At 37.1% G+C, this 16,007-nt stretch overlaps 1 protein-coding gene across 1 annotated transcript; it reads left to right on the plus strand.

Annotated features, from left to right (window-relative positions):
* Positions 1-5,649: 5,649 nt before the first annotated feature.
* Positions 5,650-15,738, plus strand: LOC581646 (POU domain, class 4, transcription factor 3). The gene is made up of 2 exons (XM_781634.4): positions 5,650-6,739; positions 14,452-15,738. Exons 1-2 carry the CDS (start codon positions 6,608-6,610, stop codon positions 15,370-15,372), a joined length of 1,053 nt encoding a protein of 350 aa, XP_786727.2. The 5' UTR covers positions 5,650-6,607; the 3' UTR covers positions 15,373-15,738.
* Positions 15,739-16,007: the final 269 nt, after the last annotated feature.

Genomic DNA, 16,007 nt, shown 5'->3' on the forward strand with positions numbered 1-16,007 from the left:
TAAGACAATTACTCTCCAATAATAATCACATAACAAAAATTAAACAAAGCTACATTTAATAATCAGTTAAATTAGAATTGAATACATAATAACAAGATGAAAAGGCCAATAAAAATGCTTTATCATTTGCCTATGAAATGTATCTGTTATATACATTTTATTTAGGCCTCTTCGCCGTTTTTTGTACTCTCTCCTCCTCTTTCTTCCATTTCCTTTATCTATCACTATGTCCATCTCCCTTTCTCTCACTCATCTTAACTCTCTTCTCACAGCCTAAACACCAGCCATCAACCATCATCGCTCCTCAGCTGTGTATTTAACATCGGTAATATTTCCTTTCTCTATATTATCTCTCACTCGACCCCTTTTCTTCGGTCGCCACGCGAACGACGTCCTTGTCAACACGAGTCTCTCCCGGTCGATATCTCCGTTCACTTCATGATCACCTCCTCGTCGATATATGCGTGACGAGGCGGCGAAAAGGAGAAACATATATGTGTTTTGTCGAATATTATATTTCCTATATTTCACACTAGGTTTAAGTGGGAAGTGACAGACACACGTTTAAACGTGTATCATGTCAGTATACTCGTGTTGAGGTAATAGGGATGCAGGCAGAGCAAAGAATCGAGGAAGATGGAGAGAGAAGGGAGTTAGATTCGAAAAGGGAGAGAGAAAGAGAGAGAGAGAGATAGAGAGAGAGAGAGAGAGTGGGAGAGTGAGGGGGATTGAGAAGAAAAAGAATAAGAAGAAAGAGAAGGAAAAGAAGAAGAAAAAGAAGAGAAAAGAGAAGAGAAAAAAGAACACACAGAGTGAGAAGTAGAAAGAGAGTAAGAAATAGAACAAGAAAGTAAAAAGAGGGATCGAGGGAGGTGGAGAAGTGAGTGAGAAAGAGAGAAAACAAAGAGAGAGAGAGAGAAATAGAAAAACAGAGATGAATTTATTTGAGCGACAGAATATGGCAAAGAGACAAGGAGGAAAGGGAGAGAGAGAGGGGGTCGTTGAAAAGAAGGAGATAGGGGAGAAGGTGGGCTAGATCAAGGGAGAGAGAGTAAAACAGAGAGAGGGGGGAGAAAGAGAAAGAGAGAGAGTGAAACGTTGGAGATAAAGAGTTGAGGAGTGAGAAGCTACAAGTGTATGCAATTGTTGATTATCCAAAAGCGACTTCACGCATGCACGGCGGGGGAAAACAGACAGAGAAAACGGGGTGAAACGGGTGGGAGAAACCAAGCACTTATTTGATTAAACAAATTGATTAAATTGACGCTGATAGGCCCACCATAAATGTCTAATAATGCTTGCTTCTCGTTTCACCCTTTGAAATGCAATATGCGGACTGTGATGGTTGAGTGGAGAAGGGTGAAAATGCGACTTAATTGAATTCAGACCTCCTGCTCTACATGAAAGAAGGCGAATATTGTACATTAATTGCAATGAACACTTGCTATACCAGACACATTCCACTTTGTCCATGTGCATGTTCTTTTAAATGTCTTCACAATTTATTACATTGGTGACCAAATGCTAGCCCTTAGAATTCAGAATAAAAGTTAATGAAAATTGTCTAAGAAAAAATAATGAGAAATCAACTACTTAATTCTTGAAATGAATGATTATCTTATGAACGATGTATTTTCTTTTGCTTTGTTTTACTATTTATTGTTGGCAAAATCCAAGCTGGCTTTTACCTTATAACATATAATTTGATAGGATAATTTCGTTGTAATTGATTTAATAATCATTCCCCCCCCCCCCACAACCATAGTAAAAATCTTTCTTTTCTCATTTACAATCAAGCTGTGTTAAGATAACAGACCTGTTTAAGTATCTGAAATATTGTATCTATTATTATCATTATTTTCTTATGGCAACCACAACTTGATATTGAGTTTCAAATGAAATTACATGTTATGAACTGAAATAAAGTATACGGCAGAGTAAACAAATTGATGATTTGATCGATTTGTCAATAAACATACCGGTATATCGGTAAATGGATATAGAAATAAGGCCGTGCATATGTAAATTGATAGAAATGTTATCGACGTATATACGCACAATCTGTCGAAGAAATTAAGAAAGAAAATCGATCTAGAATAAACTACATAGATACAAACACAAAATTAAGCGTTCCACTTTTAGTGAACAATGCTTCACAACCTTGCACTTGATCTGCGAACAATTTTGTTTTCGGGGAGGGCGCGGGGGAGGGATGCCTCGCTATTCAGTTTAGCACGTTTCCCGCCATTAGTAAAATAGGAGTCGTCTGCTTGTGTTCTGGTAGCAGCTCTCTCTCTCTCTCTCTCTCTCTCTCTCTTTGAGCACTGGTCGGTACTCGGTCTCAAATTGAACATTGTTACAGCTTACGATAAGACGTTCGTCAGGTACGTGTTGGATAGAAAAGATGGTGGAAATGTGTCGTATGTAGAACAGACGATGCAACGTCTGTGACTTTTACAACATGTTCAAAATTAGATCAAAATCACAGATAGGGAGAGACAGGTTCATGGTGTCTATGGGTAGTTACCTCACATAATAGTAACTCCTTTTCTTTGGGGGACATTGACCAATGCTTTTAAGGTCATTCGTTCAATTCTGTCCACGAATCCGTGAGCTCATATTGTGTTGATCACCAAGGGCTTCAAGGCCCTTGTACAGGTCTTGTACTTATAATCAGCGCCATAATGATTTTCGTGATGTTCACCATTTCAATACTTTTGTTTAGTTTGAATGAAGAGGAGTACATGATTTAGGATTCGTCATATTTTATCATTGTATGTTGCATGGAAGGATACGGCATTGTGTAGTTGCTCCTTTGATTTGCCTTAGTATGTGACCAAACAAAAACATTCAACCAGGTTTTAAGTTTGAGAATAATGTATTTTGTAATCTAATTACTCATAACAGTTATGAACATCATATTTGTCTTCATTCTTAAATATGAGCCGAATTTTGTATGACATTTCGAGCATGTTTCGCTTTATAATATCTGTCCAGCATCTATTATTTGAAATCCTTTATAACTATCTTTATTGGCTTGTGGAGAAGAGATGTTGGACGAGGAATATATTGAAAGAGAGAGAATAGAAGAGCAGAGAGGGGAGAGAGTGGAGAGAGAGAGAGAGAGAGAGAGAGAGAGAGAGAGAGAGAGGGGTGGGCAGATAGACAATGGTGAAAGAAATTGATTAAAATCATTACATTACAAATATATTCTGTCAAATCAAAATTGGATGTTAATATTTCGCATAGGTTGAATTTGGAACAAGTCAGAACTTTTCCCTACATTACAGAAACGATTGTAATTCATTTTCTGCCACCAATCTGAAATACATAAAATAGCATGCGATAAAAAGCCTGGAAAGGCTCAAATACGCAAACTAAGGCAGATGCCACCGTATTTTTGACCGTTTTTCAAGGCCGATTAAAGAATTCGAATGATTGAATGAAATCATTTTCCACAGAGATAGCATAACGATGGAATTCATGGTGCTTATTATTGTAGCCTTCTGTTTCCATGAGAAAGAAATTTTCACTCATATTTGCTCAATTTATTCAAAATTCAACGCGAAAAGTAATTTACTACCCTAGTCTCATCACGCTCTTCGATACAATCGACATACAATGATCATTTGTCCCCGGCCAAGATTAAGGTCAGGAAATCACTCAAATACATTATTTTGATGTAAATAGTGCTTATGATGATAAGTGTGAAATATAGCCGCTCAATAGCCTTGAATATATCATGAATTTGCGGTGGTCTGTTTTTGTAAGTCACATAAAGATCCAATGCATGATAATTCTGATTACATGCTGAATTTAACTCTATATGTTATAGAAAATCATTCAAATCGTCACCTTGTATAGTGATGAATTCTATGATAATTATCATCCAAACTAAATTTGCTAGATGTTATCTTCTAACTTCTACATTAATTTTGTGGAAGTGCTTCCCCCAAATGATTTCGTTCGCCAAATCATCATGTCGAGTCATCACACTTATACTTCCCAATATCTAGCTAAAGTAAGAACTACATGATTGGCCTGTGTCAGGTCCCACCCAATGCATGTACCCCTCAGCATGTCAAACCTCAGTAGATGGTCCATGGTCTGAGGGCCCACCCTGCCTGCACTCACAGTCTGCCCAATGATATAGTTCGCTGAATTAACAATGCTTATAAGTTTTTCTCGGTCGGGGCAGATTCACGTGTATGTGACATAGCTCAGAGGTGGGAGCGGGGTTGGTAGGGTCGGAGTAAGAGCAGAGATAAAATGGCAAGAAAAAGAAGAACAAGAGAGATAGAGAGAGAGAGAGAGAGAGAGAGAAAAGAGAGAGAGAGAAAAAGAAAGAGAGAGAGAGAGGCAGAGAGATAGACGGAGAAACAGAGAGAAAAAGAGAGATAGAGAAAGTAAAAGAGGGAGGGAGAGAGAGAGAGAGAGAGAGAGAAGAGACATGCTTACACATGGTAAAGAGTTTGGGAGAGGGGAGAAGGAGAGGATGGTGTAAGAGAAATGAAATTATATATTTCCCAACCAACCATGTGGGATACCCACGTTCACCCCCTCCCTCCCCTGCTCTGTTGAAACGTAGGCCTATCATTGACATTCATAATTAATATTTTAAAAAACATTGAAGATTTGATTTTGTTTTTCTTCCAAGAATATGCAACATTATCTAAACGTTTACATTTAGACCTAAGTATTATTTTTTTGTATTTAATAAGTTACACATTTTAAGCTTAACAACGTTTTGTTACAATCATATCATATCTACAATAATAAATGAAACTCAACCCAAATATTACAACAGATTTTGGTTCTCTCTATTCCTACACACAGTACTTAAAAAAAATATGCTGTGTTCCCTCTTTAAGTTTATTGGTGTTTTTCTTCTTTTATTTTGACATTTTTAAGTGAAACCCTCTCTCCCACCTCCCTCTATCTGTTTCCTTGTGTTTTCTCCTCACTTTTAACCAGAACAAACAGAAGTAACTTAGGAGAGGGAGAGAGAGAGAGAGAGAGAGAGATGGGGGGAGGGACAGGCACATGGAAAGACAGTCAGAGAAATGAGGAGAGACAAAGAAGAGAGATAGAGAGAGAGAGAGAGAGAGAGAAAGATGAAGAGAGAAAAGGGAGTAGAATTTATGTATAAAGTTAATACAGGTAAAATAGATATGGTATGATTCGAGGAATTCTGTTTCGATTCATCTCCATGAATGAATACAAACACGGATTCATTTCCTTTCGAAACTTTATAATGGCGACAGAATAATCATGATAATAGTTAAGTTTTGTTTTGTATCTTTAACATGGTTATGTTTGGTGTTATCGGTTAATTTCAGCTTTTACGAACTCCAAGAGAGTAAAGGTCTCTTTTCAACGAGCCACGAACTACATTGGGTCAATTATTCTTAGAAAAAACCCGAAGAAGATGAATAAAGTATAGCAAAAATCAGCTAGCTGAGATAAGAGAGCGCATGCGTAATGAGTGCTAGGTCGGATGAGCGCGCTCATTGGGTAGTGCTGAGGTGAGTATACAAGTTACATGGCGGAGCTGAGCTGAGAGCGGAGTTTAGCATGGTGCGCAATGGCGTACGGGTATGGCGCCTACTAGCCAATCCGACGGCCTGATAGCGGTTCAGCGTTCCCACTGATCACTTTCAATAGGGCTTACTACGACAGGTGATGTGCATAGGGTAATGGTTTCCGGACAACAAGTTGGAAGACAGAGTGCGGAAGAGAGAGTGAGAGGGAGAGAGGATAGCCCAATTCACTTGCTAAGCTGTCAACAAAAACCATCGAGAAGAAGGGTAAATAGTCACGGCTTGACATGACTGAACGTCATCAAAACTCAAACAATAAGACGAGTAGGATGAGGAGTTTGGTTTGTTAGTTCGACGTCGCGTCGATGTTGTCGCTTTACTTCAAAGCCGACCCACACTCGGTGATCGAGTTTGATCCGAAAGCATAACATCCACCCTTCTTCGTTTCCCGTCTCATTTTCCGTCAGGCTTTCGCCATCCATGGCCGACATTTCCTAAGCTCCGATGAGAAGTAACTCAGACTTGAGTTCTCGCTTCCAGAATTAAAACTCGACTGTTTATATTCCGTTTTTCTCTGGACGTTAACCTTTTTCAGCAGGACACCGGGTCATAACTTCCCTCCTCACCACAAAAAAAATCGAAGACATCCCTACTCAGCCCTGGCCCTGTACCGCGGACAAGGTGTTTGAACACAAGACTCTACCGCACACTCACAATCTTCTTTCTGTTCAAAGAAGAAACAGAAAAAGAAGGACAAAAATCGATTCCAAACCTTTCGCAAAGAAAAGGACCCGCTAAAGTGCTACCCTTACAGTTGTAAGTTTCTTTTCTCCCATCCTCGATCTATAACTGTTGTTACGTACAGCTGATTTAAGAAAAACGCCTGCGAGTTTCAGCTCCTTGGCACAGAGGCGACGCCATTGCTTCTTCATAGTAAACACTTGGGGAGCTTCGAACCACAATCTGTCAGAAACATTTGAGCAGAGCCATCGTGATCAGCCGAACCTACGCTGGAGTTAATACCTCCATTCCGCTACTCGGGAGGAGGCAACCCAGAGCGTTATCCAATGATGAATATGAAGGAGCATGTTGGCATGCATCCTCCCCCGCTTGGGCCGGGAGGACCCAAGTACTCACCGCTTCATCGCCACCATGACCGGGGACTCGAGATGACAAGACGACATTGCATGAACGGACCAGTAAGTCATCTTTCCATATCCATTCTCCTCTTTCTGTTTAATCTTTCTTTCGTTAATCATCCTCTTTATTCTTTATAACAAAAACAAATATGAGTATATACAATTCGTCTACTTTGAGACTTATAATAACTAACATACATTATAATGTTTATTGTAATTGCTATATTGTATTGCTTAATCCCCACTTGATTAGAAGTCTTATTTTCATCTTGTTTTCTATCATCATCAACATGGTGTTATTTACATGTTTTTTCCTTTTTAGATTGTTAAGAATTTACTGCTACCATAATTATGTATTTTGTTAACATTTGTAGGTATTTACATTACCTGTATGGATCATAACTATATTTTATTTGACATAATGAGGCACAGCAACGTAGGCCTACATCTTACGAAAGATAATGAACACGAATAACATTATTAAAATTGTCAATATATTTGAACAACAATCATCAATCAAATAATTAAAATGTATATATGTTTTGTTATGATTGCTATTAAGTTGACAGAATGTCCATATTAGCTTACAAATTATTTTGATGAGGTCTGAACAGTTTTAGCATCATATCAAATCAGTGTTTGCAATGTTTTTAGGAAACGGATGCATTTTTAATGAGCTACTAATTCAAGCAGATTATTTTAGCTCATTTGTGCATTTAATTAACGTCCCGAAAAGACTTTAATTAACATAATTGGCGATGGAAATATAAAAATATCTTTCGAATATCAATGAGACATATTTCTGTGATCGAGACTGGGAAATAAAACGGATGTTTGCCTTGATCGAATGTATAAAGTAGAGGGGAAAAAATGTTTGGAAAAATATTGTACTTTTATTGATGTTCTCTCCGAAACGAAGGTCAGGGAATGATATAATAGAAAATGTGATTGATTTGTTTTAAGCAAATGTATTAGTATAAGCTCTCAGAATATACCACCAAAACAAAATTTAGAATAAGGACTGTGTCAATTCAATGAAAAACAAAATGCTCTTTAAGACCCTTTCTTTTATTATCATATAAGTTTATGAGTATATAGCGAACGAACTGATTCAGTTAAATGTTAATGAACTTAAAATGATTTCTTAATATTTTGCTGAATGCTTCTTTAATCAAAATATAATGTTTACCCGTGATTACTCTCTACATATTGGGATCATGCATTATGTATTACGGAGAAGAAGATTGCATTTAGCAGACAAATTTCATCAATTATGATAAGTGAATAATATATGGATATTAAAATTTGATTAATCAACCCTCTTTTGAAGTACACGGCAAAGGGAAAAGTTTCGCTCTACTGGATCAAATTAATTAAATCGATAATGTGAGCCAGAGAGCGAATACACGAATACGACCGTTAGAGTGTTGTAATGTGGGTTTTTATATATATCGTATAAATACTTGATGCAGAATGGCGATTTTTAATTCACCTTTTCTATAAATGCAAACCAGGCCCTGTGTTGACAACACATGTGCCGTTTTTAACCATTTATTATAGAAAAAAAATACATATTCGTTTGCTATAGAAATGAATTGATTTAAAATTACACTCCCATGTATATCGTGAGGTGTCAAATCGAATAGATTATTGAAGATTATAATTTTACTTGAAAGCCTGATTATGAAGAATCAAATGAAGAAAGCTGTCAGATATTCGACTATTTCTAAAGCGTTATTCTAACTTAAGTTGTGCATTATTTTCCATTTTCATCTCCATTTTTACCATTCTATTCGGGTAATTTTCACGATTATACAGTAGAAATAAAAGCTTATTATATTGTTTATATATCAAATGAATGTAGGAATTAAGTAAGAGCCATTATTAAATCACAGACATTTCTATATACAAATTCTATCTCAATAATGACCATCATTAACATTAATTGACCGATTATTATTAAGTCCAAAATTAAACAAGAATTCATTGACCCAATGAAGAATTTCGTTGGCAAGATAAATGAGCTAAAACTGCATTAATAGTACGTCTGCTGATAACCAGAAGGTCATTAAGTCATATAGCTTACACAGAGTTAACGTCCATCTGACACTGAACAGACGTTTGATGTAATGTCGTATACATCTATTACATCAAGTGAGTGACTGCAAGACAGTAATAGCGTTGCAACCTATTGTTGTTTACCTCTTATTGATATAGAGATTTTAGGGGTTTACTATGTGTTTATCCCCCGATTTTTCTCCTTCCCCGCGGTATTTCATCTTTCCCTATAATCCTATCATGTTTATCATGACTTATCTTTCTTCTCTGTCCTCCATTTTCATTTTCATTATCTTCTCCACTCTGTATCCCATATAATCTTTTCAATATTTAAACAATGACATTGCCAGAAATGTTAGTATTTTGTTTCTAGAGAAAATTTGGACGAGGTTATAATGCGTATTAATCATAATTACGAATTGATGTTCATGCTATTTTTGTCGCACTGTATATCATATCCATCTAGCATATGCTAATATTATTCAAGAGCTTTTCAAGATTTCATTGGATTGTATTACATTTACGAGGTCTTATTCAAGACTATGATTCAAACGCGATTAAAAAATATACGTTTAAAATGAAATCTTGACAGAAAGTTTTAACACCAGTCATTTTTTATTTCTCTCCATTTAGTATAATTGAATCAACGATGCGATTTCTTGAGGTGTTTTACACGTGCTTGTATTATCACATCTAATCAAGAAAACTTTCTCTTGTAAGTCCAAACCTGAAGTTGAATACTAAATACCGAACATGGAAATCGGATGTAATGAATGCGCATTCTGTAATTTCTTTCGACGGGGGAAGGAAGTGTCATTGAAGCAGACGTTTTCTGATATATCCAAAGTAAACTGATTCCTGACTCTGTCATGTAAAAAATATCAAACACACGTCACTGACAGAATGAAAATACCCTCGCCTTGACAGGCTATAACAAATACTTCAAACATTTTTATTTGAGAAATTAAGAGTGACAATTGCCAGTAAAACGTGTGCAATTTCCACCTGTGACATTTAATACTCAAAGTAATTGTTGAATTGTGCGGGAAATTATTTGACATGCGTTTTGACGAGCGTCCCGCATTGTACGGCGATAAAAGTAGGTTGTTGGCAACTTATACCAGATACAATATTAATAGACGGCACGACTCGGCTGTGTTGACATAGTGAATAATAGATGATAATTTCCATGGTTTGGGTCCAGCATAGTTGGGCAATGGGATATGTGACACCCTAGCTTACTGAAATATGAATGAGGGTCGAATTAAAACATACACACACTTAGTTCCTCTCCCTCTTGTCACCTTACTCAGCCATGAACACATATTCCTTTTTGTCTTCCTGCGATCTTTTATGCATGATTTGAATCGTTCTGTAAGGAAGGGGTATGTTTAGAGAGCATTCGTCTTGGTAGAGCGATATGAAAGAGCAGGAAAATTAGAGTGTTTGACTGGGGGTATCAATTGTTAATAAGTGAGTTTATTTGAGGTGACACTAATCGATTTACGTCCTACATAGATGGCGTGTTAACCTAAATGTGGGTTTCCACTAATGAATACTGCGGCATTAAAAATCTTGGCTCGGCTGGCGGGAAGCTCATGAATTTGAAATGTTATTGACATCTTACGTTCAATGTGGATGATACATTCATGGGTAAATATCTTTAATGACCTTATTTGCAGTTCGCACATCGTAACATGTTGGAAAATTTGTTCTGTAAACGAAAAGATAATAACAAATCATTGCTTTTTATACTGAATAACAAGAATATGATCGGAGGATCGAGTGTGAATGACTTAAAAAAACAACCAAAAGGTGACGAACTGAACTTTAAACAAATTATTTGAATTCGATTATTTTATTGACTATCAACGGGAGTTTTTTTTTCATACAACTATATCTTTTATTCCAGAAATGGTCATATGTGACAATTCTTTTCATAGAACCCTCATAAAAATCAACGTTAAGTAAATTAAATTGAAACTATTGATTTTTCGGAAATTAATATTCTTTTTAGAGAATTCATGGATGATTCTTAAGTAATGGTGAAAACTCTATTTGCTATTTATCTGAAGTGACCGAAACATTAAAATGTAAGCTTGGGTTATATTAAATATACTTTGGAGTTGACAGACACAAGATTATCAAAAGGATATATGTATCTTTGAATGGATGAAATTAGATTTCCTAAATACTTAATGATAATATCCAATCATTGCAAGACTGAAATTACACCAGACAACTTGGCATAAATATTTTTATCTTTTGCTTTATTGTGAATCAAGTAATCTTAACGAAAATTATTTGATACTTCCGTTGTATATAAATAGACACAAGATGAATACATGAATAAAATAATTTCCGTAAACAGTGATTTTATTCTTTTTATTTGATCTACTTATCAATCAGTACAATCTATATGTCGTTACCGACGATGGATAATACAAAACATTTAGAAGATAGTATTGGAAGTATTGTCAAGTGGCGTTGATCTTTAACATTTCGCAATGTAAATCATTTAAAAAGTAAAAAGTGATAAAAGCTTCAAACACACAAAGGGAAAGGAATACAGATCATACAAGTCATGATGTTCATTTCATGACGGTAACATATTCTTGGGTCAATTCGTGATCATGTCGTAGTCAGATAAGACATAAATATTCAGCGTTTCACGATTAGAGGTGGTATGCATATGTTATGGGTGGGAGAAAAATAAAAACGACAAAGGCGGAAGCAGAAATAAACTACTGCGTTAGTGTTGCTATATTTCCACTATGGTCCAACTATGCTCAGGTTAAGCATGTCTACTTCTTATTTCGCTGCCACCTTCTTGTTTGAGGTCGCATATTCTGGTTCCTCATAGTTATTTAAATTTTGCACATCAGCAAATTAATTGATGTGGAAGAATGGTTTCATACATCTCTCACTATTGCCATCTTCAGCTCTACGCTCTGCCCTGGGTATACAGGCTATTTCTGTCTTTATCTTTGTTTTTTGAAAAAATTTGTTCTAGAAAGAGTATGAGAAGACAAAGCCTTGATCATAAGGTTAAGTTTTCTCATATTTCCTTCATGTTTGTTAGTTTTCTGTATTTGTTTTTTGGGGGACATATTTACTCTTTTCCCTTGTGTGAACGTCTGCTCTTAATCTCTAAAAATGATACCAATAATTTTTTAAATGCTGAAACTTAACACAGTGTCGATAATTATTTCGATGAACACGTGAAAACTGTAGATACAAGAGTCTGGGCCAGATTGATAAATTCATGATATCTTGAGTCTGTTTCATGTTAATGTTGTGGTTATTGGAATGCAAAATGTTCATTTTCTTTACAAAGGCAGATAATATAGATATAGGTATCGTAATACTTGGTTCTATAAACAAAAAAAATTGCTCAGGTTCCAAGATTATTTCGCGACATTGCAGTTCGAAAACTGAACGACATAAAAATGTTAAGTTTCTTTAAACAATCGATTTGTACTCGTCTCTGAGTTTCATTGATTATCATATTATGCGGGGATGCATTGCTATGGTTACCTGCATCATTCCTGTTCTTATTCTTCTCCTCCTCTTGTCTTCTTACTCTCCTCCTAGTCGCCGACCAACATGTGACCCGTTACATCCTGGTGTGTTTGTGATTTCTCTACATAAATGATTGATTAGGAATTTCGTTAATAATTCAGAACCAGATATTTACGCTCTAACCCGGTCATTCGCGCTCTTCCTTCTCTCCTTACTCTCCCTTTCTTTCCCTTATTCTCTGGCTCTCCCGATTGTTCCTTCGCTCACCAGAAATAAATAGCTCATTTTTATTCTCTCACCAATTTGTCGTCTATAGTATCTCATTTCTCTCTCTCTCTCTCTCTCCCTGTCTCTCTTTCTCTCTCTCTTTCTCTCGTTCATTCATCCTCTCATTCCCCCCTTTCTCTCTTCCTTCTGTCTTCTATAAAAAAAACCTACTTGTGTGCCTTCCTATGTATTCTCCCCTCTGTATTTTACTTCCCCATTGGTTTTATACTTATACTACAATGTAATTCCCGAAACTGCACACAATCACCCCTCTCTCTCTTTCTCTCTCTCTCTCTCTCTCTCTCCCTCTATCTCTGTGTGTCTCTCTGTGTCTGTCTCTCTCTGTGTCTCTGTGTCTCTCTTTCTCTCTCTTTCTATCTGTTTCTTGTTCCTCATAAAAACTTGAAAACGTGAAACCGGTATTTTTGTAGTTTTGTTTTCATCTAATAATAAATTTTCTCTTGAAATTTCTTACCCCCCTCCCTTTTATTTTCACTCCATCCCTATTTCTAATTTTCCACATCACCACACCTCTTTTCTACACACTCTCTCACTTAACTCCTTCAAATCTGAAACCAATCTTCTTCTTTTCTTCCCATAAAATGGTGGGGGAGGAGATGGGCTTGTGCGCCGACGGTCTCTCTTATTTGAAATTCAATCTGATTTCTGATCGTTTGGGTAAGATATTATTATCGTTCCGTTGGGTAATTCCAAATGGGTTGCTCAACTGCCACCGTGTCTCCCTACACTAGTTTATCGAGTATCATTTATTCAGACTATTGACTTCTGTATCTACAAAATGGCGCCTTCTCTTTGCCACCCGGGGTTTCAAATTGTCATCACTTATAGCTCTGCGTTAATAACCTAGCAGGAACGTAGATATTGAATAACGTGCATATTGTTTGAAAGTTAATTGTCATAAATCACATCCTGTTTCGGAAAAAAAAAAAGAATGGTTACATTTTAAAAAATCCAGACCTTTATTATTTCTTACCATTATTTTTATCGGATTTTATATTAAAAAACTTTGATAGTTGTTGATGCAATTACAATTTATATTGATTTTAATTCTCGTGGAATGTGTTTACGATCAAAGGAAGTGTCATTAAATATTGCCATTATGTTTTCTCGTATTTATCATCATACAGCAACAAAAACAAAACAAAACAAAATAAACACACTGCAATAACAACAAAAAAGGGGGTTTTCGGGATAATATTACAGGAAATTTCGCTCGTATAAGTGTAAGTTGGTGCCAAAAGCTTCCTTTCGCAATCATATTAAAGGGCATACATGACATAGCGGTTTGGCGCTATGTACGAACCACGAGAGAACTAAGAGAAATACACTTAACAGCTAAATTATTCATACCTTTACCAAGTTTTGTGAATAATTGATATGCCCCTATTCATGTTTCTTCAGAATGTGACATATTAAAGTTCACATCTAAAAGTATTCAACAAAGGCCCATATTCAACCATACAGTCCACCTTTCATTACGGTAAACACAAGAAATATAAAATTTACAAGGGGTATGAATAATTCATTTGTTAACTGTATAATTTATAACGACTATTTTCAAGGCAATGCTTTGTTCACACTCTGTAGAATGTTTTGAAGGTTCATGGTAACCGTCTACTGTCTTGTGAACTATTGAATCATTCTTATACAAGGACTCTCTTGTGTACGTATGGAACATTTCCTAAACGCTTTCTAATGATGTTTATCATACTCATGCTTAAAGCATCTGAGGTTTGTTTGGATAATCCTCAAAAATTGAAAACGACATCCACACTGTAGCCATTCCAAACGTTAAAAACAAGGCGTGAGACATCTGTTTTAATACACCTCGTGATACTTGCACTATTGAGGTTTATGTGGAAACCCTGTCATTAATCTACTTTTGTCTGTGTTTGATGTTTCAGGGTAACTTCTTTGGTCCTCTTGATGACAGTGGGTTTCTTGCCCGAGCTGAAGCTCTAGCTGCTGTCGATGTCATGTCCTCTATGGTGAAGACTAGTCAACCTCATATGACCATCAAGAACGACACCAACTACTCTCATCATCACGCCGTCAACAGCGGTATGCATCCAGCACACTTCGCCCCGACATCATCTCCAGTATCACGTGGTCTCCCTCATCATCACAGCATGGATCATGGTGAGTTCCTTGACATCTCAGCAGCAGCTAGCCTTCCCGGAAGTGGTCCTGGACCAGGATTGTCCGATGTCCAGAGCGCAGCAGCAGCAGCGGCGGCGGCAGCGGCCGTGTCGCATCAATCATCCTTCACGCCACTACCAGGTACCGGTGGTCATTTCAACCCGATGAATACGATGATGCCGCATGGTATGGGCATGCACGACATCGACACTGATCCTCGAGAGTTGGAAGCATTCGCAGAGCGGTTCAAACAACGCAGGATAAAGCTCGGCGTCACCCAAGCCGACGTCGGTAAAGCTCTGGCAAACCTGAAGCTTCCTGGCGTAGGATCACTCAGTCAGAGTACTATCTGTAGGTTTGAGAGTCTTACACTCAGTCACAACAACATGATTGCTCTTAAACCCATCCTAGCGGCATGGCTGGATGAGGCGGAGGCTGCTGCAAGAGATAATCGAAATTCACCTGGTATCCTTGACAACGGAGACAAAAAACGAAAGCGAACGAGCATCGCTGCTCCTGAGAAACGTTCCCTTGAAGCATACTTTACCGTCCAACCAAGACCATCAAGTGAGAAAATAGCAGCCATTGCTGAGAAACTGGACTTGAAAAAGAACGTGGTACGCGTTTGGTTCTGTAACCAACGCCAGAAGCAAAAGAGAATGAAATACTCGGCGCAACCGAGGTGAGAGTCCTCCCAAGCTCTCAAAATCAAACTGAAAAGTGGAAGAAATATAGGACTTCCTAAGAGACCTGTGATTACAATATTTTCCAATTTGCCACATGACTTTTGTGAATTATTCTAGCTGCCAATTCGAGGGTAAACACTGGTAGCCATTGTCCTGTTTCCCATCTCTCTCTCTCTCTCTCTCTCTCTCTCTCATGAGCCGACCTGGGATGGACGATATAAAAAGAAGTGAACAAAAAGCTAGCCAATCAATAGCGATTATCGTATTTCTTCATCGAGTGGTGACAGGCGAAGCAGGGAAAGCAGCTATTCCTTTGCCTTACATGTTGTATAGTCATGTATAGAAATGTAGACAAACCTTGTATTGTTATCCTGTGACCGTTACACCTGTACTGTACACAGTAATGAAATAATGCATCACACAGCTCGGCTTAATACGTTTAGGTCCGAAGCTTCCGATAAATGCTCCTTTGGTAACAATCAATAAAGAAAGAAAGCGAAAATGTTTTAATTGAATGCTTCAGATCAATTTTAGGATGTTCTGACTCTGACTTGATGAATAATGTAAACAGTGATATGAATTAACATGAAAAGGGAATTTATTAAATTGTGTCAAATCAAGTAAAATAACATGTA

This window comes from Strongylocentrotus purpuratus, unplaced genomic scaffold (assembly GCF_000002235.5).
Source record: "Strongylocentrotus purpuratus isolate Spur 01 unplaced genomic scaffold, Spur_5.0 spur5_scaffold_11, whole genome shotgun sequence".
NCBI lineage: Eukaryota > Metazoa > Echinodermata > Echinoidea > Camarodonta > Strongylocentrotidae > Strongylocentrotus > Strongylocentrotus purpuratus.

What these genes read in the sequence shown, in the direction of transcription:
- LOC581646 (XM_781634.4), top strand. Translation starts at nt 6,608, where the DNA reads ATGATGAATATGAAGGAGCATGTTGGCATGCATCCTCCCCCGCTTGGG. An exon ending in GACATTGCATGAACGGACCA is followed by an intron (nt 6,740 to 14,451) that starts GTAAGTCATCTT and finishes TTGATGTTTCAG; the next exon opens with GGTAACTTCTTTGGTCCTCT.